Source organism: Anthonomus grandis, chromosome 12, assembly GCF_022605725.1.
Source record: "Anthonomus grandis grandis chromosome 12, icAntGran1.3, whole genome shotgun sequence".
NCBI lineage: Eukaryota > Metazoa > Arthropoda > Insecta > Coleoptera > Curculionidae > Anthonomus > Anthonomus grandis.
In genome coordinates, this window is record NC_065557.1 from 11,538,118 (window position 1) to 11,565,410 (window position 27,293).

The 27,293-nt window shown below is 30.4% G+C and overlaps 2 protein-coding genes and 1 non-coding gene across 3 annotated transcripts in view; 2 read left to right on the top strand and 1 right to left on the bottom strand.

Moving 5' to 3' along the window:
• The window catches only part of LOC126742788 (alpha-mannosidase 2), a 37,423-nt gene extending 15,381 nt beyond the window's left edge, over positions 1-22,042 (top strand). Inside the window, exons 13-16 of the mRNA XM_050449579.1 lie at positions 8,778-8,911; positions 9,199-9,477; positions 12,029-12,322; positions 14,404-22,042. Coding sequence (XP_050305536.1) covers positions 8,778-8,911; positions 9,199-9,477; positions 12,029-12,322; positions 14,404-14,547 — 851 coding nt within the window. The 3' untranslated portion in view covers positions 14,548-22,042. The remainder of the gene's footprint in view (positions 1-8,777; positions 8,912-9,198; positions 9,478-12,028; positions 12,323-14,403) is intronic.
• Positions 4,882-4,963, top strand: Trnas-uga (transfer RNA serine (anticodon UGA)). Its single transcript has one exon. It is a non-coding gene; the product is annotated as a tRNA-Ser (tRNA).
• Positions 22,043-24,424: 2,382 nt separating the features above from the next.
• Positions 24,425-27,293, bottom strand: LOC126743264 (HSPB1-associated protein 1). Its single transcript, XM_050450264.1, has 7 exons — positions 26,922-27,293; positions 25,573-25,719; positions 25,380-25,516; positions 25,202-25,320; positions 25,006-25,127; positions 24,837-24,950; positions 24,425-24,784 (listed from the first exon to the last, which is right to left on the bottom strand). The coding sequence occupies exons 1-7, from the start codon at positions 27,099-27,101 to the stop codon at positions 24,464-24,466; spliced, it is 1,140 nt and encodes a 379-aa protein (XP_050306221.1). The 5' UTR covers positions 27,102-27,293; the 3' UTR covers positions 24,425-24,463.

Below are 27,293 nucleotides of genomic sequence, written 5' to 3' on the forward strand. Positions count from 1 at the left end.
GCGCCAGCTAGCGGACATAGTAGTCATTTCAAAAAGTGCGATACATCGCATATTAACTGAAAGTTTTTACGTGAGAAAGCTGTGTGCCAGATGGGTGCCGCGTTTGCTCACACTCGAGCAAAAACAGTGTCGTAAAGATGTTTCAATTGAGTGTTTAGCGAAATTTAATAGCAAGAAAGCAGAATTTTTGCGTCGTTTTATAACCATGGATGAAACATGGGTCCATCACTTCACACCTGAGACAAAAGAACAATAAAAAAAATGGACTCAAAAGGGAGAACCGGCTCCAAAGAACGCGAAAACCGTTTCATCTGCAGGCAAGGTCATGGCGTCGGTTATTTGGGATGTGCGCGGGATAATTTTCATTGACTATCTTGAAAAAGGTAAAACTATCAACGGCGAGTATTAAGCGAACTTATTGCAACGTTTGAGCGAAGAAATCAGGCGAAAACGGCCGCGTTTGGTTAAGAAGAAAGTGTTGTATCATCAAGACAACGCACCATCTCACAAATCCGTTATTGCAATGGCCAAAATTAACGAATTAAAGTTTGAATTGCTACCTCATGCACCCTATTCGCCAGATTTAGTCCCCTCAGATTATTTTCTGTTTCCAAACTTAAAAAACTGGCTCAGTGGTCAAAGATTTTCCAACGGTGAAGAAGTGATGTCTGCAGTTAATGGCTATTTCGAGGCGCAAGACAGTTCTTATTATAAAAAGGGGATCGAACTTATAAAACATCGCTGGGAAAAGTGTATAGAGCTGAAAGTAGATTATGTTGAAAAATATATAAATATTTTTCCAAAATTTTCGTGTTTTCTTTCTTAGGTCGGGTACTTCTGGGACCACCCTCGTAGTATGCTTTTAATAAAGATTAAGTAATAATTAACTCTTACTGTTTATCATGAATATATTTTTCTGATAGTCAGAGTGTACTGCAATTTTAAAACCGATACTTTTATGACTCAGCGTATGTGTCGTACAACCCGTTTAATGAGAAAGTAGTAAAATAACAGTATGTGTGCACCAGTAAAATGAATATTGTCACTGACATTATAGCCTAAAATAAGCGCAAGGGCGAGCTAGAACTATAGGGGAGGAAAGAGGTAAGACTAAAACTAACACCGCCCTGTCTTTTATCTTAAAAAAAAGTTCTGCATTGGTTCCAGGATGAGAGGTGTAAGATCCCTCGTATTAATCAGTCTTCCGCAATGTTTCCCTTTTATTCTTTGTTTGGAACTTAGAGAGGGTACAGAATACATGTATTCTGCCCGATATTATAATTGGTTGAATGTTTTTATTGCAATTTTTTTTTGTTATGGATGTTTTCCTATACTGGAACAAGTGGCTAAATCTGTCAAGCACAATAGCAAAAAACGAAAAACTGAAGAAAGAATAAGCGACGAAACTTCTCCGAAAACTTTATAGTAAATTGTGTTCTATATCATTGGAATTATCTGCGTCAAGAAACTATGGTAGCACCAAATACAAATCTTTTAAAAAATAGAGTAGATACATAATTAAAAGAAAATGATATATTATAATGTAAAACACAATGATTTTAAAAAATCAAAAATTACACAACATGCATTCGACAATAACTATAGAATCAACTGGGTTGCTTCTTCAATTTTAGCAAAGGAACCAATTTCAAAATTACGCATATTAAAGGAAAGTGCATTTATAATGATAAATGAAGATAAATGCATAGCTGCTTGTTCAGTAGATTTTAATAATACATGGATTCATTTGCTAAAGAGAGAGGTGGAACAGGGCGTTCTGAAAATTAATTTATAATTTGAAATATATTTTATTCATGTATTTTTTATTATTAAATATTAAATATATTGCAATTACACCCTTTAACTATTAAAAAAGTTACCTTTGTATTTTCTTTATGACTTTTCGAAACAGCTTATCGAATTCAACAAATTTCAATTTATACAAAAAGGCATTTGACGTTAATTGAACGTCAATTGTTGAAGTGTTGATTGAACACAATGATTTTATCGAATAAATATTTAATTGATATATACATTAAGATAATATATATATAGGAGTAAAAATTCAGCCCCAAAGAAAAATTCTTTTAGATTTATAAATATATACAGGGTGTTACAGACTAAGATGCTAATCCTTAAGGGTGATTTAAAACAAAAGTTCAAATAAAGCTATATCCTAAAGCCCTTAACTTTTGAGCTACAGACTGTTAAAATCTTAAGAAAAAAATTGGTTCTTCATCTTAACTTTATTAACTTCTTAGATATGTTTATGAAATTTAGCACACACCCTCTGAGTACCAACAGCCGTTTTTTAATATAGAAGATATTTTTTAAAGCTTGACCAGTTCGTACAGGAACTAAGACTTGCTTTTCCGCAAAATAATAACTATTATTATAATCACGATTCATTTTAGGGCAACTTTGATTTCTTTACTTTTTTCGTCCGTGATTAGGACATAGCTTTATTTGAACTTTTCTTAAAATTACCTAAGGATCAGCATATTATTCTGTAACACCCTGTATAATATATATCGAAGCATATTGACTCCTCAAAAAAAGCAACCTCATTAAAAGCAAAATAAATCATGAAACCGTAAAAATTATCAAGCAACCTCTTAAATGATTTCAGCATAACAGATGTATCGAAACTTACAGTTTATAATAAAGGAACTTACAATTTATCGTTAATAATCCCAAAACTACACTAGATATTGGTTTCAGATATTTCACTTAGAAGATAATCCACTGTGTTTCAGACTTAATTTGCACTTCTTTATTATCGTGAACAATATAAACAAAACCAATATATAATATTCTTTATTATTAAATAGTGTATTAATAGTAACATAAAGTCCGCATGCTTAAAACTTACCTCCAGAACTAACAGTTAAACGAAACAAATATGGTATCACAAAACAAACAACAATTTATCATTGGTCTAATTCTTATACCGCTTATCGGTTACTCTTTTATTACATTATGTGTTGTAAAATAATAGTTTTACTTCACACGCACCTTACAAATCTTAAATACTATAATGGTTCCGCTCCAACGTTTTAACCATATGAAAATTTAAAACTAACAAGGCATTAAAATTATCAGCGTTATCAAGGCATTTTTTGTCAGGTACTGATACTCGCACCTATATTTTCCTAACAAAATAAGCCGCAAGAATTCGACATTTAGAAAGCCATTTGTTTGTTGTACTGGTAACACTAAATTCTACTCGCATAATATTTGGTTTTCGTATGTCCTATTTATTTTGTTGCACAATAGTCGAACACGTGAAGTATATTTAAGGCATAAATAATTATCTGTAAAATTGTCAAAATACATTTAAAAATACAGTTAAAATGTATTATGCAACATAATTATTTAAAAATCTGCTATTAATTTCTAATTTATTTCATGTATAATATTATTTTATATTTAATATTTATTAAATGTATAATAGAAACCATTTCGTCACCGTCATATCAAAACTGCGAAGTCCATCCTGCTTTTTTCAGAAATCGAGATATTAGCGCCATCTTTTTAAGCACTCAAATATGTACACTTTGGTGTCAATAGGTGGAGCAACACACAACACTCACAAATGAAACGTGCGCAAGTCCACCGGTTTCTGCGTTCAGATAAATATTGCCTAAGTCCGTGCTTCATTGTTTATATCTTAAGGTTTGCTTCAATTATAATTTTTTAAGCACAAAAATTTTGCCCACTCTTGATACAGATAATAAATCTAATATAATTCTTTATAGTGATGGCTGTGGTGCACAAAGTCGCAACTCCATTTTGGCTAATGCACTTTTAAAGTTGGCACTTCAAAATAATATCTGCATTATTAAAAAATACTTAGAAAAAGGCCATAATATGCACTGCTCTATTGAAAGAAAGATTTCTGGTAGAGTTTTAAACATACCAGCAGACTCCGTTTATTATTTACTGCTAAAAGAATACCAAAACCCTATGAGGTTTAATATTTGAATCACAGATATTTAAAAGATTTTTCTAAATTGATTTTTTTTATAAACTCCGCCCTGGATATAAATAAAGAGCGATCCCGAGTTTCGGGACATAAGAGCCCTAAAATATAAACCTATAAAGGATGAAATGAATTTAAATTTCGACATTCTGAAAACTTCTTCTGTTTTTTGTTAGAATAAACCAAAACTTAAAATTTGCATCAATGGAAAATATTCCAAGACTATACCAAAATAAAATTATTATAAAACGAGAAAAATTTGATTATCTTCAATCCCTAAAATGTACCTTGGAACACGATTTTCTTGCATTTTATGAGTCCCTTGAACATGAATAGATTAGAGTATACCCGTCCTTTGAAAATGGAGTTTTTACTTGTTGCAATAAATATTATAATAGTTTTTTTTAATATTCCTCTTATTTTGATCTTTATTTAAATAAAAAAGGAAATATTTTTAAAAATTCGTCGTAGGAAATGGATTCTCAAGTAGTTTTTTATTTCTCGGTATTTTTTATGCTATTAATCAGGTATTATTAATTTAAACAAAAAATATGGTGAACATCAAAAAAAAAAATTAAATTGCCTAAGATCAAATAACGTGACGAAATAACGAGTGAAATTCGCCAAAGTCCATTGATTTCACTAAAAATCCAAATTTGTTTTTGTTGCTGATTTTGTAACACTTATATTAAGGACTCATTGCGCAAAGTTAGAGAAGAGTAAATCGAACAGCAAAAATATCTTAGTTTTAAATGGTTTTTCTTGTCTCCTGTAAAATTTACATTTTTGGACCTAAGCACTTTTCATATGACGGTAACGATTTTTATAACAACACGTTATTAAGCGGTTAATATCGTCACAATAACATCACTTGCGCAAATTAATACAAACCGTTACGAGCTGCGGTGTCCGAGTGGTTAAGGAGATGGACTTGAAATCTATTGGGCTCTGCCCGCGCAGGTTCGAATCCTGTCCGCAGCGAAACTTTTTATTTAACTTTTTCCAATAAATTGATATTTTATAATTTTAATATTGATTTGATGCTTAATAATAAATTTATGACTTTTTTATGCTGATATTGCATTTACCCTACTTATTACCTTTACAATGTCTAATTTAGACATGAATATTACCAATCGTTATCACTAACTCATTCATTACAATAGGAAAAAGATTACCAATATAAAAAAAAATATTTATTATAAAGATAAGGAATGCTAAATATGGAAAACTTTTTTTACATATTTTGCATAGGTGTATAATAGAATAGCTTCTATTTAAGGTATTGCTGTAACGCGTATGACTGCTCACATTGTCTCTATGAAAATGGTGAATGGGCTTTATGTACCTTAAAATATATCACAGAATTGGATGTTATACACAGTAAAACAAATTAAACTAAATAATACAGATCCTAATGAAATATCCCGGAAAAGGCCTGGTAGAAGTCTTGGCTAAACCCTTGACATTCTTGTTTAATATATCGATTGAACAAGAATATTTTCCTGATATCTTAAAAATGGCAGCAACTTATCCAGTGCATAAACAAGACAAATAAACTTTAAAAATTATAGGCTCATTAAAATTCATGAGGAAGTTTTTATACTTTAGGTACATATTCAGGACCTAAAAATAAACATATAAGTCTATACAAGTTTTTATTTAATGTTTCTATTTTTTACATAAAATCTATAGTAATGTAAATATTGGAGCAAAAATTGGAATCCAACGGTTTTAAAATTACGTAATTTTAAATTACGACGCATCTGATTTTTTAAAAATGATTTTTTTTATCAAACAAGGGCCCATGCATTTGTTATAAAAAATAGAAGTGTACCTTGCCTTCCAGAAGTTAGTTATGCTGCCTGGTACTTAGCAATAAGAGTTATAATATAAATAAGATCAAATTTTGTTACTGTCAAATTCTGTTCATAACTTTTATTATCTTATCATTCAAGAAATTTTAGATCTAAGTACGTTCTTATGCCTGCGAAATTCTCACATCATGAATCTGCAGATATAATATTCGTTTATGGCTTCTGCAATGGGATCTTAATTCAAGTACCAGCGTCGTTTTCCAGATAAAGGAGTATCGAATAGAATAGTTTTTCAATAAGTTTATGCTACTGCTGTAGTATCTGGGATGTTTCCAAGTTTGAAAATTGTATTTAAAAGCGAAGCAGGACCTAACGTTGAATTAGAAGAGCGTATTTCAGTGCCGTTAAAAATGATCTAAGCATAAGCATTAGACGGATTGCAGACTTATCAAGTTATGCCATATACTCTTTTCATTTACAACGAATTCATCAATTGCAGGAGGGTAATTTTGAGTTGAGAATGCAATTCTGTATTTGGATTCATGAAAATCGAAGGTTGTCTTGAAGGATCTTTTGTTCACTAGGTTCACTGTTGGGTTTATTAAAAGGTCTCACGCTACGGTATTTCCAACATAAATTTAGCATTAATGTGTTAATGTGTGACGATAGTCTTACAGGAGAAAAATATTTAGACTTTCTTGAAAATCACTCGTATGTATTAGGAAAGGCTCCCTTTAATATAATACCAAACATTTATTTGTAGCATGATGGAGCCCCTGCACACTACAGTCTACGTGTAAGAGATTTTTTTAAACCAAAACTTTCCAAACCGATGGATTGGTCGGGTATAATCTGTATAATTGGCCACCTTTATCGCCAGACCTTAATCCGTTGGCTTATTGCCTTAGATTATCTGTTGATCAATAATCAGGTGGTCCAAATCCCTGATATATTTCACGAAAGCCCAGCCGAAATTTACCCAAAATAGCTATTCACCTCAGCAGAAAATGGTGCAATTCCTGAAAATCATAAAACCTAGCGTATGTTCTGTTAAACATAATTTAAGAACAATAATTTAATTGAACATTAAAGTACATATTTTTTAGTTATACATCTTGTTTAATTTTTTAAAATTTAGCTATTATAAAATTCGATGCGTCATAATTTTTTAAATCCAGAAAAAATATATTTAATTTACTTAAAAATGTAATACAGGGCTATACCAAAAAATTGTGATCGTTCAAAATTGTAAAAAGATGTATAGGTCGCGTCTCCTACAAGTAAGAGCCATATTAAGATTAGATTAGAATTCGTCATACCAAAAAACCCGCGGGTACCAATTTTTACTGCATTGTTTACATTATCATAGATTTGTAAACGAAGGCCTTGCCGACCCATATTTGTATAGGCTTTTATGTTTATTTATGGGCCCTGAATAAATACCTAAAGTATTGACATTTCGTTATGAATTATCCTGTATATGATCATGACTTTATAGAAGTTACATACATTAACAAACCTCTAGCTATTCTCTGAACACATTTCTAGAGGTTTTCAGGCTAATTATATCATTTGAGGTTCACAGGGGCGTGACAGAAACCATTGCTTTTCATTTTACTTATTAAGGAATTGCCAGATTGTGTTAAATTTAGTAAGATTAATGTAAGCTGGTTGTTTTAAGATCTCTGATAGCGAAGATATAATGAGGCTGGAAGATGATTAAGGATTAAAAAATTAGTCTCAATGTTAAGAAGTACGCAATAGTGTCATATGCCGGACAAACTAACAGCTTTATGGGGGATTATTACATAAATGAGGCTCAGGTTGAACGAGTGTGTGTTGAAGTTTAATGTACACTATTGTGAAATCACTAACAAGACACCTAGCCTAGGGGATGTTATTTCAAATAGCAATGGTTTCAGGATAAGCACAGTTATAAAAAAAATTAATTCCTGTTTAGATCACACGTCAAATTAAAAGATTCCTGGTTTGTCACAACTAATGGTATCACAACAGGTTAAAGGAGTAAAAAAACACTCAGTTTTTACTAGCAAAACATTTTATTTAAGAATTTAATCTATATAGGGATGTTATGGTTAGTATTGTATTTTGTTGTTATTGTTATTGGAAACTTTTAAAAGGTGATTACTACTATTTTCTAGCGTTTGTCTAAAATTTTCAAAATAAATAAATAAAAACAAAACACTGGTCTAATCGGAACGGCAGGGTAGTAATATATAACGCCAAACATACAGGAAAATTTAAAGTTCCTAAAGCTGTCGATTTGCCAAATGCACAAATTTAATTGAATTTTGTTTTAAATATTTCATCAACATTATCCCAAGATTATTGACAGTCATATCAACTTTGCCAATCCGTTTATAAAGCAAGACGAACGTTGGTTTATTCAATGCGAACATTCAATGATTAAGATCATCTACAGTTGAGTTGATAAAAATAGAAATTTATGCCTGGAAACTGTGCTGATTATTATAAACCATTATTATAAGTCATGCTTTGAAAGCAATTTATCTCCGTTATTATTTCTTATTAAAAAATATACTTAGGCTCCCTCAAAAGGCTTAACATGATAAAGCATAATTTTCATGTACTATCTTATTTCCCAATACAAATACTGGAAACCACTTTGAAATATAAATAAAACGACTAAAAATAAGTTATATTCTAGTAAAAGTTAAGCAAGTCTTCAATAGAGAATTGTTCATTCATAAGGTTCAATGAAATTGTTAACGTACTATTAAAAAAAAAGTTGTATCAAAAACTAATTGAAACCGTTAAATTCTTCTCGACGTATGCACTGGTACTTTAATTTTACAATTACCTTGTCTTTTCATTACAGATTCTTGAAAGTTAAAATTTCATTCGCTTCTGCTTGAATCTATAATTGCTATGCTTGCATGCAATTTTCTCTTTATTTTTTTTTAATTTAACTTTCCATGAATTTCTGATTTCCGTAGGTGCCGATAGTCTGGGTCTTGAAATCCAAAACACAGTTGATATCCAACATACTCATAACTCTGAACTAGTCATGCGTCTCGCTACTAACATAGATAGTAAGGAAGAGTTTTTTACGGATGATAACGGATACCAGGTAAAAAATCCTTTACTTTTTGTTATTCTCTAAAACTAGCTTCTTAATGCAATGAAGTTGTGATATGAGGTGAATAAAAGTCTCCTTCGGCTTATATTTTAATTAATTTATATGGTACCCAAACGTGTTTCGAACATTGAGTTGTTTGTCATTAGGGATTCAAAGTTAGAATATTTACATCTAGTCGCTCAAACACTATGTAAACTAATTAAAATATTATATTTAAGTGCGGGAAGACATATTTATTGTCTGATTCTATTTTTAAATTTTTTCATGAATATTTACAGGTTGTAAGACGTCAAAGATTCAAAAAACTTCCCCTCCAAGCCAACTACTATCCAATGCCAACTAAAGCATTCATAGAAGATAAATCAACGCGTCTCACAGTTCTTACTAGCACCCCATTAGGCTGTAGCTCTTTAAGTTCGGGAAAGTTAGAGGTGATGATGGACCGGAGACTTAACCAAGATGACAATTTGGGAGTGGGGCAGGGAGTGTTAGATAATCATCCTACGAAGCATATTTTAAGGATACTCATTGAAAAAAGAACCCAACAAAATTGTCATGTAAGAATGTATAATTTCTGAACTGATATGGTTGAATATTTTTAAACGGGAGAAACTGTACTTCTTTACAATTTGTCCCAAACTGAAAGCTCTTCATATCTGTTTGAAAAAAAAACTTTTATACATCGAAAAAATCACTCGACTTTTTATTTTTAAACCCAGCTATTGATATATTTATTTTTAGTAAAAAACTTTTATGTATTTAGATTGTTTGTAGCGTTCATTCATTTACGGGTAGGGAAGAAAATCACTCCTCCAAATTAAAAGTTAGCCCAGCTTTCGATGTTTATTTTTACGCCTTCAAGGCTAAAACAAGAGATGTATACAAAATCTGTTATAAATCAGAAATGTATATTTTTTAGTTTTTGTTTTTTTGAATATAATTCTATATGTTTCGTTTTTTGTGTTTATTGGTTGAAAAAAATACTCGTTTTAATTCTCAGGAACATGTAAAAATAAACGTGAACCAATTTTTAGTTTTGAGGTTTGATGTACTGTCCCTAACCTGCTCTTTGTAAATCTAAAAGTTTTAACATTTAAAAAGTAATTTTCCTTTGTTTATTCTCTACAGTTATATTTTTTTTGTTATTTTGTCAGTTTAATCTTCTAATATATATACTAACAAAAAATAACTTCAAATAATAAACTATGAAAAGTTCATTCAACAATTAAACATCGAAAATTGGCATGAGACTCTTGAGGAACGTTGCAGCAACAAATGTGTTAATAATTTAACAGTAACAGTAACAAAGTATCTTTATTCATCAATAATCTCTAAGTAAATAAAGTATAACTAATACAAGATTAATCCATGGATTACTTATAGAATACTATGCGGTATTCGAATAAGAAATAAGCTTATAAATACACTTAATCAATATCTAATACTGTGCTTAATATCCCAATTTAACAAATATTGGAACAAATTAAGTTAATTTATAAAATTAACCAAGAATAATTATCATTCAGATTTGCTAAATAGCAATAAATTTAATTTAAAAAAAAAACAGAAAAATTATTATTGAAGTAACGAATCGCAACTCCAGTAATAAATTTAAGCTAATGCATGAAAGCAATAACTAACAATATTATCATAGCTAACGCTTTTAATAAATATTTCTGTACTCTAGGTGAATGTCTCGCTGCAAACATTCCAACAACCTCTCAGTCTTTTGGTGAGACAAATACTGATAACAGCATGTTTCTTACGCCTGTATGATAAATTATCTAAAAATCATCATATACCTGTAAAAGTACTAAAAAACAGTGGCTAAAACGTCTAAAAACGCTTCTTACTATATTAAAAATATTATATTTACAACTGGTTGTGTTCCTTTGAGCCTTAAGACGTCTATTGTAAGACCTATTCACAAAGGCGATCCGAAATCAGAATTATCCAACTACAGGCCTCTATCACAAATAAATCATTTTGCAAACATTTTTGAGGAAAGTTTAAGAACAAGATGTAAAGTTCACATCTCAAAATCAATATGCATTTCGTCCAAGCTTGTCTACAATTGATGCAGTACGCAAACTTATCTTTTTAATACATAAAAATAAAAAAGTTTAGCCATCTTCCTGGATCTAGCTAGGGCCTTCGATAGAATACCACATCAGAGATTGCAGTGAGGGGTTTGGTGTTCCGTCTTTTTGCTGGCCATCTCAGCAATAGAGAGCAAATGGAACAAAATGGCAAAAGCACTAGTATAAAAGGGCAAATCTCAATCCGAGTATGTCAGAGGACAGTTCTTGCACGATTATTATTTATTATACGTACATTCATAATATATCTCATTAAATTATCATTAATCACAGACAAGCTTCGCAAATTAAGAAATAGATTCTATTCACTTTAAGATGCGATATCTACTTAGCTTTTATCGAATCAATTTTAAATTACAGTATACTTGTCTGGGACATATGCTAAAGCATTATATCCTGTAACAATAACTAAGATTTTTTTATTCGAATCATGTTTCCTAAAGTTAAATCATAATCTATTAATGAACTTTTTAAACGCGTTACATTACTCAATTTTAGGGATTTATATATATTTGACAGTATTGCTTTCACTAAAAAAGATATTGAGAAATAAGAAATTCCCACTCACAATTGTGTCAAAAGGTCTGTCATAAACAGCAACATAAAAATACTCAAAAACCCACCTTACAATTTCTTTGAGTTTTTAGGTCCATTCTACTACAATAATATTCCAAATATTCTAAAGGCTATAAATAATATTAAATTCTTTAAACAAAAATTGAAACACCTAATCTTAAACCAGTTTCTATCTTTTGTATATTATGTATTGTTTTGTTCTTCTTTTAAGACAATGATACACCTTTAACAATTTGGGATTAGTTTTCATTCTATATTAAGCAAAATGTGTTATAATTAATTGCTCTAAGCGCGATTCAATTACTTACTTAGGCGTTAACATAAATTTTTGTATTTAATATTAAGTTGCAAAAAAGTAATTGTATATATATATAATTTTATAATTTCAATTTTATATAACACCTTGCGACTATTTTATTATTTTAATTTTTAGGCCACATCTCACGATCACCCCGCTGCTTTTCCAACGTTATCAGCTGGCGTCAGTTCAGAATCTCTTCTTAACCCGTTGCTTAAGCTTATTAAGGCTCAGGATGAGGAGGAAAACAAATCGGAAGTTTACGCTCCCGAATTTCAACTGGGAGTTGATATTATTATGCCGACATTTAAAACGAATATTTTCGTAAAAGGCTCCGATCATACAGGGCTAGTTTTGCACAGGCAATTTTTGGATACTTGCTTTTCAGATCAGGTGTTGATTAAGCAGTTTCCTTTGAGTAACGGAAAGGTAAGATATGTTTTTTTTATTATTTAATATTTTTAATTATATCTAGCATCTTTGCTTTGTTTGTATTGAGTACGTTCATCAGATGATGATAACGTAGTTATTTGAGTAGCAATGTTTCGAGCACATATTTGATTTTCCTCAGGCTAAATAAGAGACAATATAATAGCATGGGATATTAAATAAGTCACTATATTATTAGTCACATTAAATATTAAATATCAATTAGAGTGTTACCACATCCGAATAAAAGAAGTCCATATAAAAAAGTCTTTTTTAGGCACTAGTGCGTAAAAAGTGAAACTTTACACACCCTGGGAAGTGTGTAAATTGAGCACTTTACGCACGGTAGTAGAAAAAATATTTATTTTCATCATTTTTAACTGTTAACCTGTAACAATAGTTACATGGATGCTTCACCACTCAATTCTATTGTTAATGGTCTTCAATGCAATAAAGCTTATAAAAGGAACCCTAACCACTGAAGAGTAAAACTAGTGTAAATTGCTAAAAATTAAAAGGCTATAGAAATCAAATCTCTCGTTAATACAGAGCAAGTCAGAACGTTTAAAAGCTTGGCCAACCTCCATCGTTAAGATATGACATTTGTTAACTTTGAAATATTTTAATTGGATAAAATATAAGCTACGTCCAATGAATGCGAAAACTTTACATCGGACTTTTCGATGACAAACTCTGATGAATTCATCAAGCATTCAAAAACTTCCTGACTCACAAATTATTTTATTTGATATAAAAAACTTATTTCCTTGTGCTCGTTAAAAACATACATAAAAGAAGCTTGGTTACAGAGAATATAGAAAAGTTGTGTTCACTTCTTTAAACCGTTGTTCGCTAAATCTTTGTATCAGGAATTTTTCCAATTTAATAATAGGTTATTTAGGTATAAAGATGGTTTCGAAATGGGTTCTTGTTTTTCTATAAAGAGGCGATAAAACGTAAATTCTGGCTATAAAACGATTTGTCACTTAGTTTGACTACTATAAAATTTGACTACTATAAAACAAATTCTGTATATTCGTGCAAACATTTTCTGGCTTTTCAGATTGCTAAAAAAATGAAGTATAAGATCTTAAATTCTATTTTAATTGTGAAAATAAACATAATACAAAATATTAAAACATAATAAAGGCCAACAATTTAAAAATATTTACCTTTTTGCTTCTTCTAAGCTAGTCTTTGTAGTCAATTTTTCGAAAAGCTGTTGCATTTTCTAGAATAAATAATAAAACTTGCTATATAACAAAATGCTCCAATAGGGCGTCTTCGCCTATTAAAGATGCGGTCATCTATTAGAAAATTACTTAATACGTAATATCGAACGGATTTACACGGGCGAACCCTCTACAATTACAAATTTGCTTCAATGTCTTAATCACTTGTCATCTACCTTAACTTTGCTAAGGCATTTGATAGAGTACTAATGAAACGACTGTTGCATAAGCTAGAACATCTTTGCATAATAGATTTGTTGAATTGGTTTGGAGACATATAGTTCAGTGTAAGTTCAACGTATGGTTTGCGTATGCTAAGGCCTACCTACAGCGAGAGACTTTCAAATGCTAAATTAATAACTTTTTAAAAACGAAAACTTCGTGGTGATTTGATTTTTAATTTTAGAGTTCTTTATTTGGGCTGTGATCTAAATGAATTATTTGACAGAAATCGCCATATTAGACTTCGCGGTCACACAAGAAAAAAACAGAATTAGAAAATACAAACACGGCAGTTTTTGCCAAATAAGTGTTCGATGTTTGGAATTTGCCACCCGTAGATGCTATAACTAACTGCTCCTTCTGTAAACTGTTTTAAAAGTCGTCTGGAGAAAATGGAAATATTTAGTTTCTTTAGATTGTAAATTCTTAAAAAATAAAAATAAAAACGGGTTATGTAATGTCCCATACTATACTATACTATTGTGTTTCTTTTTTAAGGAATATGAAACACCTATATTATCGTAACGTTGCTACTTAAATAACGTATGTTTTTTACTGGCCTCGCGACGATAAACGTACTCAGTACTTCGCTATAATATTAAAGTAATTTGTTTAATGGCATTTTAGGTGAATCTGCGGCGATTATTCCCACATAAAAAATCTAATACTCTGTACAAAGCTAGTCTGTCGTTCCTGAAAACTGAAAGGCAACTGGATATTACAGATGATATTAATCTGTGTCCGATGGAAATGAAAGCGTTCTATATATAAATCGTTGAATAGGGTAGTGAGATTAATTTAGGATTTATATAATTATGCCCAGGCTTTAGATAATGGGGTTTGTAGGCACTGACATAATAGAATGGACGGGCCCCCACTTATTACGCGCCATGTCATCGTTTGGCTCCGACATATGAGAGAGAGGTCCGAGAAAGAGTAGGAGCTAATTTGGGCAAAAAAAAGCAGGTTGAGAGATAAAAGAGACTTTTATCGTTCATTCCTTGTTTGTATCTCGTTATTTTTCAAGTGGAAAATTTGTTTTTTAAGATTTTTGGTTGTTTTTAACGTTTCGTTTAAGCTTAAAGACCTTTCTTATTTTTGGAAATTCCTGAGGATGGATGTGGCTTGACGAAACGTCCTTCTGGGTTAAAAATTTTCCGAGCTAAAAATTTCCCTGCAAATTTACATTTGTTTTTAAACCTATATTTTTGGTTCACAAAAGTATTTTTACGTCTAAGCTATTTTCCTCCCTTGAATCATTGGATACGTAGCTTTTTTTGAGTTATAGCATTTATTGAGTAATTATAATTTTGAAATTTTTTTTGTGTCGTTATTATGGGACCTAGAAAAAATGCTATAAGAATTTTTTGATGCTAATGTTACACCCTACCATGTGGTAATTTTGTTTTTTGATTTTCTAAAAATTTGAATTTTTCGAAATTTTTAAGCTCAAAATTTGGGCTTTTTTCAAGCAATCGCCTATAGCTCTAGGAATTTATGCCAGTTTGTCTACTTGGGAATCTTATATAATAAATAATATTCCCAATAATAAAATACACTTTCGATCTAAATAATAGACCCTTGTATTTTTCTTTTAATTTTTTTCCGTATTTTATTTCTGTTCTTAAAAATTATTGCGAATTAATTAAATCTGGCACTTTCTATCTTCTTAACAAACAATTTTTTATTACATTTTTTATTATTAAATATTATTTTAATATCACTTCCTAAATATCTTTTATCTTTTAAATGTCCATGGGGAGCAATAAAAATTAGCTCCATCCTTCACATTCAATGTGAAAGAGTCACATTTCGATGGAAACGATATAGTCGTGCGACGGCCGATTCATTCTATTATGTCAGTTTGTAGCTGACTCTCCAAAGGTGCAAAAAATATTTCCCTATGGTCTTTAAGGGAGTCTATTTGTATAAAACGTTATTTATTTTATACAGTCTCTAAATTATTAGGAAGATACTAGATTAGTTGCCAATATAAGAGATTTTTTTCTCTTTGTGAGTGTGAGAAAACAGATCTGAGATTATAAAAAATATTTTTTCTGTTAAATTAATTTTTAAGTGCTCTTATATGTATGTAGAGGGTGCTTAAGGTAAACTGCGGCTCGAAAAGTAGCCTTTGAACATTTTACGAAAAGTTAGATTTTTACACTTAATCGTTTCAAATATTGTGAACGCTTATTTTTCAAGTAGTCGCAGTTTGTCGTGGGACACCACTATATTTTGCAAAATTTCATGTTCTCTGTATTTGTGATATTTCTAAAGTTGTTTATTATCTATATTTTATTTTTTAAATTATGTTCTATTTATGTAGTATTTATAATTTTCTCTTATTACCGTGCAAAATATTTAAATTTAAATGGGCGCTTTAAGATTTTTTTTTAAAAATTTCGGTAATTATATACATAACTGGCCTCTTATGAGTTAAAAAGAGGGATTTTTTTTAATAGATGAAAAACAGCAAAATCGTGTCTTCGGATCTATCTACAGCGTTGTATATGTAGCCCAATATGACACTCACAACTCACTGCGATACATCTGAAGACCGTAGTTAACGCTCGACATCTTGAGCTAAACTAAATCTAAAAGATAATCATAAGTATGGAGAAGACATTTGGTAAACTCAACCCAACAATAGTCTTCAAATGGACGTTTGCGAATTCGATGTTTTTTGTTGTTTTTTATATAACAAACATGCTTTCCGCGACCTAATTTTTATTGGAGACTCTGAAATGTCTTTACAACGCTTTGCCAGATTTAACATAAGTACATTTAAATTATTGTGCATATTAGGAAAATACATATATGACTTGCTATGTTGCTATCAAATTTGGTAAAAATTCAATAATTCAATAGTTTTAAAATTCGAAGGCAATGGATTTTATATTTGAACTGAGTTAACAAAATGTCTTATATAAAAAGAGTATATTTGTGATATCCCACAATTTCCTTTCAAAAAATGAACTAGTTTTTCTAAATTTGTTTTTATTCTAAAAAATTATAATCAAAAAGGATGGTTATTTTTGCTTCTTTAGTGCCAAAATACTTCATTTACTCCACGTATTTCGTTAACTATGATAACATCTTCAGGATTTCAACTATTGCTTCTGCTATCTGCAGGTCTATTAAAACTGAGCTATATAACAGCAATCTTTTTAAAATCCGAAAAATGGACAATTTTTAATTTTATGCAAATTTCTTTGGTAGTTCACAGGTCACTTAGTTTCTTTGTATATGTAACATAGCTGTTTTTCATACCGTTAAAAAGGGTGATATTATTGATATTTTCTTGTAAAACTATCAAAGACAATTAAAATTTAGGGGAAAGTGGCCGTAGTCAATACTGCTGAAATATGTACTGGATAAATTAATTCATTAAAAAAAAAATAATATGGGGTGTCCCAATTGACCCCGTCTTGGATCGTATCGGGACATGCTATATCAAACCATGCCATATGCATGTCGCCTCGGTATGGACTTAATCCGGACAAAAATATAATTTTTTAATATAAAAGCCAAAAAAATAACAGAAATTTGGAAAAAACCCTTATTTTAAAGTTCAAACATAACTTTTTGCATCTTATATCTAAATAAAAAAATATTGCTTTAGAAAAATCGATAACAAAAATATTTTTTTATTCCTGTGAAGGAAACTAGAAGATTCAATATAAATTGATAAAAGCAAACATAAAAAAAGACATTAGACAGCATAGGATTTTAATCTTTTCCACTGTAAGAAATAGAGAGCAATTATTTACCTTTCTGTTTGATCTAAAAACTTCATCGAACAAAGTTTCATCAAAGAGTCCCTTAAATTGCCCGATGAAATACTTGTTCACTTTGTTTGTTTTAAATTCAACCTCTACAAAGTGGTCAGTGGCAATATTTTCCATAGTAGGCTGCACATCTTCAAAGCACTCTGCCTGTTCCATTCCGGTTCTGACTTTCTCTTTCAATCTGTCGTTGAAACGCTTTTGCCTGGACCCACTTGAATTTTCTTTTTCCTTGCTACTGTTGGTTTGCACGTATTCCTGCTTTCGTTAAGCAATTCTACAACAGACTCCGCCCAGGTATTATCATCGTCCTCTTCGAGATTTCTTTCTTATGGCAATCGTTTTAAAGCACGAGTTCTATCAAGTCGAATAATCCCCGTCCCTCAAAATCCGTTTTTAATATTAGAGTCCCTCTAATACTCCTTCGGCACAGAACCGTTGTAGTCTTTTTTTCCAATCTTGCAAAGTTGACCTCCAAACCTTTTTTTACGTCAAGGGGCTGTGTTAAATGGGTTGAATTCGGCAGCAAAAAACAAAATCTAATCTCATTTTCTTCACATTCAATTCAGACAGGTGACTACATAAGTCATCGCCAATGATGTCAAACCCTTGGTGTCGAACGCCTTTTCAAGAAAGGTAGAGCAATACAAATAATGGCTGGCCCCCATTATTGTCTAAGATGCTCGCTCCTATAGACAATAATGGGGGGTAATAGCTGGCAATCACCACTTGCGGCAAACATTAGTGATGTCTATGTTTTTGTTGCATCGATTTTGCGTTCTAGGCGTCTTGGTTTTCGTTTTACGATGACTTTTTCCATCCGGAATTATCTATGAAATAGGTCTCATCATAGTTGATGATGGATTCAGGTTCAACGTTTTGTAAGATTTTTTGGAGGTGCTCAAAATATTTATTAACACTGCTGTCCGAGCCCGTTTAATATCTTCACAGTCTTTCAGTGAGTAGTTCTTTATGACGTAAAAAAAAGACAATTTCGCCGGGAATATTCTTATTAAATTTTGCCACTCTTTCATCATATCCCTTTTTCATCAAGATAGGACTTAACGATATATCGAATACCTATCAATTTTTTCCAATGGGTATCCTCAATCTCTCGCCAACACTATCAAATGCAATAGCTTACTTTCCTCACCTCATGACAAAATAGTTTCCCACCATGTTTCTTTGACTTCCTTTGAGCATGTCATTGTAGCGTCGATCTTGGTATATTATATAACTTTGCTTCTCAAAGGGCTATTTAGCATCCTATAAACTGCCTTAAAGTCGTTTCAAGCTTTTGTTTACCATAATTTTAATAAATCTTAGGCTCTCTTTTGTATTTTTGGACTATCGTCCCGATTATCCTCTAAAAGTGATTTGTTTTTTCTTTAATTAATAAAGAAACTTTACAAACTAATTGAATCAAAATCTACTTAGCATCTAGAGAAAACCCACAGTTATACCGTTGATTGAATATTTGGGAAGATACGCAACCTTATGGGCTAAAACGTGACCGCAAATATGCGTGAAAAATAGATGGCGATTCTCTCCAGTATGCGCGAAAATAATTTCGTCCGTCGCTTCTCATTAGTAATCGGCCGATCATCCGAGTCGTGTGGGAGAGTTTTTGCACAGGTTCGTGTTTGCCGTATTGCAATTTGGTAGTTGTTAAAAATTTTTCTTGGATATCATAATCACAAATAGATATATATATGTAAATGTGTTTAGTTTGTGAGACGATGGCTTCTTTAGGCAAAATTAATCAGTGTGCGTATATTAATTAAGACTTTGATTTATAACAACCTAATATGGGAATCTCAAAATCTTATTAGAAAATCTTTAAAAAAATCTAATTATAAACCTCACAGAAAATTATCTATTTTATCTACAAAAATCAATCCGAACTCTTAAAAATACTGTCTCTTCATGTCTATGAGAGCCATTTTCTCTTTTTCTTTTTTTTACTTTAAGAAAATTTTAAATCAATATATTATGTTTATGGTCTTTAGTGTTTTAAGTATTTTCAATAATTGTTTTCATGATGAAATTCATTCATGAAAAAGATAAAAATAAAGCCTAAAAAGCCTTTAAAGTTATTGAGAAACTGGTTATAGTACGAATGGTAGCTTTCCTAATTAAAAAAAAATAACATATTAAATGAATGTCGAGTAATGTTTTCATTCCTGGAGAGATTATATTTGAGCTTGAAGAAGGTCACTTTGCTGCAGCGGTATTCTGCGACTTCATTCTTCGAACACTTTGACTGTGTCAACCATGGAATATTGCTCGGTAAGCTTTCTAGATATGGGTTTAGGGGAGTTGCTCTAGAATGGTTAAAATTTTGTTTTGTTAGACAGAAAAAAGTTTGTTTGGCCAAATGGCAGTTTGTCTGAACTTTGTGTAGTAAGCAGGGTTCATTTCTCGGTCCTATTTTATTTCTATTGTATATAAATGACCTGGGGTCTCTCCAGATAAGAGGATTCTTCACTATTTTTGCAGATGACACCACTATCTTATGAACAATAATAAAAGCACATTAACCTAGAACAATTTCTAAAGATTTATTAATGATTAAACAGTGGTTTGATGCTAATTTGATGTCTTTAAACATAGATAAGACTAAATTGTTAAGTTTTTATGCTCAGAGCAGTTCATGATTCACAACAAAGAATTGGAAGTGAATAATTTTAACAGATTTCTTGGAATTGTTATCGATCATAAACCTAAGTTTTATGGAGATATGTCAGGAGGCAAAAACTGGCTAGACGATGTTATGCTGTTAGAATGGTTTTAAATGAACTGAGATTGATATTTTTTTTGTCGAAAGTTGGAACTTACTTTCATACAAAAATACCTACAGTATGGAATAACATTTTGGAGTTGCATTAGTAAACGGCTTTTTGACTCGATGTTTGTTTTTAAAAAACAAGCCATTAAATATATGTGTCATAAATCTCCACGGGACATGCAGACCCCTATTTAAAGATACTTTCCTTGTTACGTTTGACGTTTCCTTGTTTCCTAAGATACCTACTTGCTTGTTTATTGTTGAGTCTGCTTGACTAATATACAAAAAATATAAATTGTATCTTCAAAATAATGGCTCCTTAAAACATTATAATATCAGAAAAAAATACAATATTCCAATGCCCATCCCGAAAAGTGAACTAAGAATTCTCTTATTTACTTGAGCATAAAAATTTTTAATCATTTTCCAAATGTCATAAAAGTCTCCTCGCTTTAAAAAGTCCTTAACGAAACTTCTTAAAAGCAAATATTTTTATAGCATTAGAATTTTTTGAAGATAGTTAGGAATAGGCCAATAGTATATAATTAGTTTTTAGTAAAGATGTAAAGGTTAGAATTTGTGATGTTACTCTAAAAAAATTTTAAGTCGTCTTGCTTTGAAATTGAAAATACATTTTGTGTTTATACTAGTATGTTGAACCCACTATTGTGTATTGTTTTTAAATTATGTGTTAGTAATATGTCGATTAATGTGCCTATTTTATATCATAAAAGTACCATGTCAACAAGTAGGTACCATGTATTTATGAATAAAGTATGTTTTGAATTTTTTGAAATTCGAAATTGTATTTAAAAGAGAGAGAGGTATATAATATTTAATAGGGATGATTCCAACTACTAGCTAGAAATTACCTCGTTGATAAAGTAATTAAAAGGGTTATTCAAAACTGCAAGTGGCCAACATGGCGTCGACAAGAAGAAACAAAGTTGATTATGACTCTCTAAAGAAGGAACGTCGTATTTAAAAGTTAAAGATGTTAACTTGTAAATGAGAGAAAGTGTTTACAACAATGTATAAATGATTTTATTTTATATTTTCAAATAACGCCAGAAAAAAATAAAAAAACCATTTTGCCAAATTTCACCTTTTTCCTGAATATTAGGAAGTATTTGGCATTTTTCCAATTTTTAGATTGCATTTATTCAATCCTGTATAATCGCAGACATCCTGTATAATCGCGATGAGACCCTTCATACTGTTAAACAAAATATTTCTAGTTTTAACTTTTTCTAGTTTTAAGAATTAGTAATTAAGTGTTTGCCTGTATTGCAAATTAAAATGTGGCCTATTTTCTATATTTTATAGTGTTGTTACACCCTTATTCAAAACCTTTTAAATTTTGCGATTTTATTTTTATATTAATTTCAGTTAAAGGTATCTATTTTTCAATATTTTTGTTCAAAAAAAGTGTACTTCACAGATCTCACTACCCTACACAGTTTTTGAGATATTGGCTGGTTTCACAAACCCGTATTGTCAAAAATCACATTACGGGCTACTTTTTGCAATAAATTATTCACTCTAAAAAACTATAGTATCGTATATAGATATTAAATCTTTAATTATTTAATTTACTCTTTATATTTACGTGAAACCTACCTATATCATCACCTTTATTTAATATTTTTGTTAATTTTCTAATTAATAAATAAAAGCTTATTGAATTTTTCTTTTGTTTTTATTTATTTATTTTTGTCTCAAAAAAGGATTTTGGTAAGTAATTTATTATTTGTTAATAAAATTTAAGTTGTAAGAGATAGCACCTTCCAATACATTACTTGACCACCACATTTATCTAGTTATTTATGCGAGATCACAGCGCATTTAAATATCGGCAATAACAAAATAAATAAAAGCGCTGTTATCATCATCGCCCTTGTCTTAAAAAAATAACAAAACGGCCGGGCGCCCAAAGATTCCCGCGTCGTTAAACTGCAAATGGTCAATATAGCGCCGACAAAGAAAAACAAAGTTGATGATGGCTCTTTAAAGACAGAACGTCGTATTTTAAATTTAAAGGTGTCATCGTATAGGCGAGAAAAAGTGGTCACAATAATTTATTCATTTAATAAATACTTTTGTCATATATTTTGAAATAACGCCAGAAAAAAAATAAAATGATTTTGCCAAATTTCAGTTTTTTGCAAAATTTAGGAAGTATTTAGATTTTATTATAAAAGGACACTATATTGCTCAACTTTCCTCTAATTGACCACCTCTATTGACGTCCTGTATAACCGTGATGCGGGGTCTTTAAACAAAATGTTTTTTTTTGTTACTAGGTATCTTTTTATAGTTTTAAGTATAGTTGTAACAACTGGTAATTGAGAATTTTCATGTGTCGCTTAAAACTTAAAATGTGGCCTATTTTCTATTTTTATTAACATCCTCACTCACAACCCCTTACTTTACAGATCTCACTAGGCTGCACAATTTTTCAGATATTGAATCACATGACAAAATGGGTTACTTTTTACAAAAAATTATTAATCAAGAAGTTATATTACCATCGGTATTAAGTCTTATGAATTATTTAAATTATTCTTTATAATATTTACGTGAAACCTACTTATATCTTAAAATTTGTTCCACATATTTTTTGTATATTAGTTTTTAGTTAATTAAGTGCAACAGGCTTTTTATTTAAAAACTTGACCCTCTTGAACACAAAATGAAGGAAACATAATGTTTGTTGGAATTATAACTTGTATTAAACTTTTTTGGTAATATTGTAAAAATAGCTTTTTATATATTTTTGTATAAATTTTTGTCTCAAAAACATATTTTGGTAAGTAATTATTTGTTTATAAAATTTAACTTTTAAGAAATTTCAATATGCCTCCACCCTTAAGTATATCACTTATCACTTGACCACTACATAAATGACACTGTGTTGTATGTTCAAAAAAAATAATAAAAACATAGTTGGCAGCATCATCCCATATCTTAAAAAAATATCCAACACGGCCGCGTAACCGGAGATTCCATCGTCGTTGAAAACCTAAATCAAAGAAGCCAAAAGCCAGGTCCACGCAGCTAAAATAAATCGTTCCTAGATTTGACGCTTTGCGGCAGCACCACACGGTGCACGAAACTGAACGGCAATCCGATAGTCGACCGGGTACACTTTTTAACACAGGATTGCGTATCTTCCCAAATATTCAATCAACGATATTACCCATTCTAAAAGCATGGCTACAAGCGTGAAAATCACGTGTTTATAAATAAACGTCATACCGGACTGACCTCTTAGTCCTGATGCACCCCGTTTGACGGTATTTAATATATGATCCTTTGTACTAGATGAGTTATTTCTTTTATTTAATTCGGCTTTTTAATGAAATTTTGGTACCCAGTATATTGAAAATACAAAAAAAAAGCAATGAAATTAGCAGCTTTATTTTAGGTAATTTTTTTAGAAAAATCCATGTGCTTCCATTTATTTATAAATAAAGCCAAAGTTCTTAAAGCGTCTTTTAAATTGCCCCATTTGTAAAAAGTGCTCTTTTAACTTAAAAAAGCACTTTTATATTATAAAAAGGTAAAAGTACGGTTCTTATTTATTTAATATTCTAATTATTATTACATAGAAAGGAATCTCTTTGAGAATAAATATTAAACTAAATAATCCATTATTTTAGTTTATAGAGTAGCACTAAACTTAATACTGCACATAATATATGAAATTAAAGTGTTACTATAGACAATTTAGATAAATACCCGTTTCCCTCATCAAATGCTAGTTTTAAATAATATTTTTTAACTAAATAGTGCTTTTAAAAATCATTTAGAGCACTTTATTTTACCATTAAAATAGGTTTATGATATAAAATAGTATACTTGCGTCCTTTAATTGCTCCAGCCAACTTTTGCTTTTAAGTTAACATTATCTAAGTCTCAAGCTCAAACAAATAAAACTGTTACTACTGGAGAATAGAAGCCACCACAAAATTTAACTACTAATTTTAGAGGGAGGCCAAATGTGTATAGTCAGTTTTTAGGAAATGTAATGTTTTATATGCACTGAAATTAGAAAATATAATGACAAGGGTTTTATAATAAAATATATTTGTTTTATTTACAAGTTTTATCATTTCTGAATTAACTTTTTAGCTATTAGGTCTAACACTTTATTATCTGTAACAACTTCTAAAAAATCCAGCATATTTTGGTGATGTGTCAAGTTTTTTAAAGCTTTTGTTTCCTCTGCTTGCTTAAACCTCTCAGATTGGCTTGTTAAAAATTGTTTGAATTCCATATCACTTAATGTTGGAACTTTTGAAATATTCTTGTGTTTGCTTAAAATAATTTCCAAACTACCACCGCAGCTAGATTTTTTTGCCAGGTCTTCCCTCAATTTGTCTTTATAACTTTTTATAATGTTTAATGCTTCATCACAAGTAATCATATCCTAAAATTTAATTTAATTAAAGTATATAATACCCACTTAAATTTCTTATTACATTAGCCATGTTAGGGTTTAAAACCAAACTCTGTAATGTCCTCTCTCCATGTATAGTATTCCTGACCAAAATTGTAGCAATTGATTCTTTCACTCTTTCATAGTCGTCTTGGGGCTAAAGATCCTTTATTTTAACCTTTTCTATTTTAAAAATAGTTCATTATACTTACTAAAGGCAGCCAGGCATTAATACTTATTGCCATCTCTAAATTTTCTACATAATGCCACCATTTATGTGGGACAATCAAAATATCGCCTGGATTTAGAATTAGTTTATGGCAATTAGTAATATCTGAAAAAGAATATAAATTAAACATTTTACAAGATACTGTAAATGAAATAAACAAATAATCAACATTTACGGACCTTTAAAGTTCTCTATATCTGGACTAAAAAAATTTAGTTGTGAATATATGCTACTTTCCTCAAAAGGAATCCTGGTCTGTTTTAAATTTTGCTCTGGTGAAAATAAAAGCCACATTTTCCTAAAATGAGTAAATCAACTAATAGACCTAAGTGAGAATCTCAAAATTAGTTAAAAGACCTTCCATAAAGCTGCATTACCATATTGCATCCATATGTATCTACATGGCATGGAGTGTGAGCTCCTTTTGAACCTATCCAAATAGTTGACTCATTTGCAGTTATTTCTGGAAATCCCAAAGAAGACCAGTTTATTTTCTGCAATAATCATAAGGTCAATAGTAAATTGTGTACCTTTATATAAATAACATTACCTCTTTAAAAGCTTCTTTATTAGTAAACCATTCACATAGATATTTGTAATCAAAATACCACCAATCATTTTCATTAGACTTTGTTTCATTTAAAAAATCTTGAAATTTGCCAGTTCTTATTTGACACAATGATTCCCATTGGGGTTCCTATAAACAAAAACATTATTGATAGGATATTTGGTAAAATAATAATTCAATATTTATTATTTGTAAAAAACAGTCATCAGTTGTGTATTTTGAGACTTATATGGCTAAAAAATTGTCAGCTAACTTGGGAGCTGATTACTTAATTTGCCTCAATCATATGACATTTACAGTTTTGACCATTAGAACATTTTATGGAAAACTGTGATTATTTCCTCCTTTGAAAACAATAAATTACTTCTTTCATTCAGGTATTTTTCCTGATTCATTGAAGTTTGCAAAGGTTGTTCATCAAAGGTGCAATCATCATGTATAAAGCACTAATGATGGACATGTTCAGTTTTCTTAAACAGCTCTATTTATATCTGAATAATGGTAATGTGACCTATTTTGTAATTTAGCAAAAGTCTTTGACTGAATTAAATTATATGGTTTTGTTATGTCATCATAGCTGACAGACTTAAATCATTATGTACTCAAATTCATAATCTTTGCAGATGACTGGAAGTTATAAAGCAAATCTTTTGACATTAAATACATGTGTCCAAAAACAATATTGTACTGTTTAAAGCCAGCTTCCTCTTTGCACTCTGAAAAGTCCAGAATTATAACAAGTTTTTGAAAATCTTATAAAATAAAAGGCAATTTATAGCAAGTTACTGACTTAATTACAAGAAATATTAAAAGTAAAACTGAAATAATTGTAAATCCAAACACCATGTAAATTATAAATAATCAAGCCATTCAGAAAGTCTGTTGAAAGTAAATCAAAAAAGATCCAAACACTTTACTTCACTAAGCACACCCTAAAGCAAATTTTAAACTCTCAATAACCAAATCACAGCTACCATATTTACATAATCTTTTTTTGTTGAATTTTGACAAATAATATTTGTTGGGGATCTAAAACAGTTCCAGCAGTTGTATAAAACATTATAGCATGACTAAAACCCAGGTAAAAATAGTATAAAATCTAGGTAAAAAGTTCGGTCTGGCCAGAGGAGTCCATGTCCTATCTAGTTATTAAACTTAGTGAATCACTGTGGGTTTATATTAAAATCTAGGTACAGAGATGAACTATTACTTGCCAATCTGGCTAATGTAGCTATAAAACTATTGTATCTAATACTTTTTCTACAGAAAAGTAACAAGTAAAATAAGTGTAAAAATTTGGATATTTACCAAGTCTAGGGTCTAGTACTTACCTTTGTGTGGGCATTTGTCCCGCATCTGAATTGTAGGTTATCATTCTTCAATAAATCAGTCCATTGTTCTAAAGTCCAAGATGTGAGTTCGCATTGTACAAGATTTTTTATTAGAAGGGGCTTTTTGCTATTTAATATTAGCTCCCTAAATTCTAATAAATTATCAGAGTTTGAGCTCATCAGACTGGTTTTTGAATGAGGTTTCTATTAAAAACTTGTCTTTGTTATTTATATAATGATCTCATAAAGGTTTATATTTTATAGTTACAATATTAGGAAAATAGTAAGAATATTACTTAAATAAAAAAATTAAAAGCCCCCATTATTTTGTTGTGTTGTTGTTTTGGTTGGTTAATCAGCTGATGTCTATTT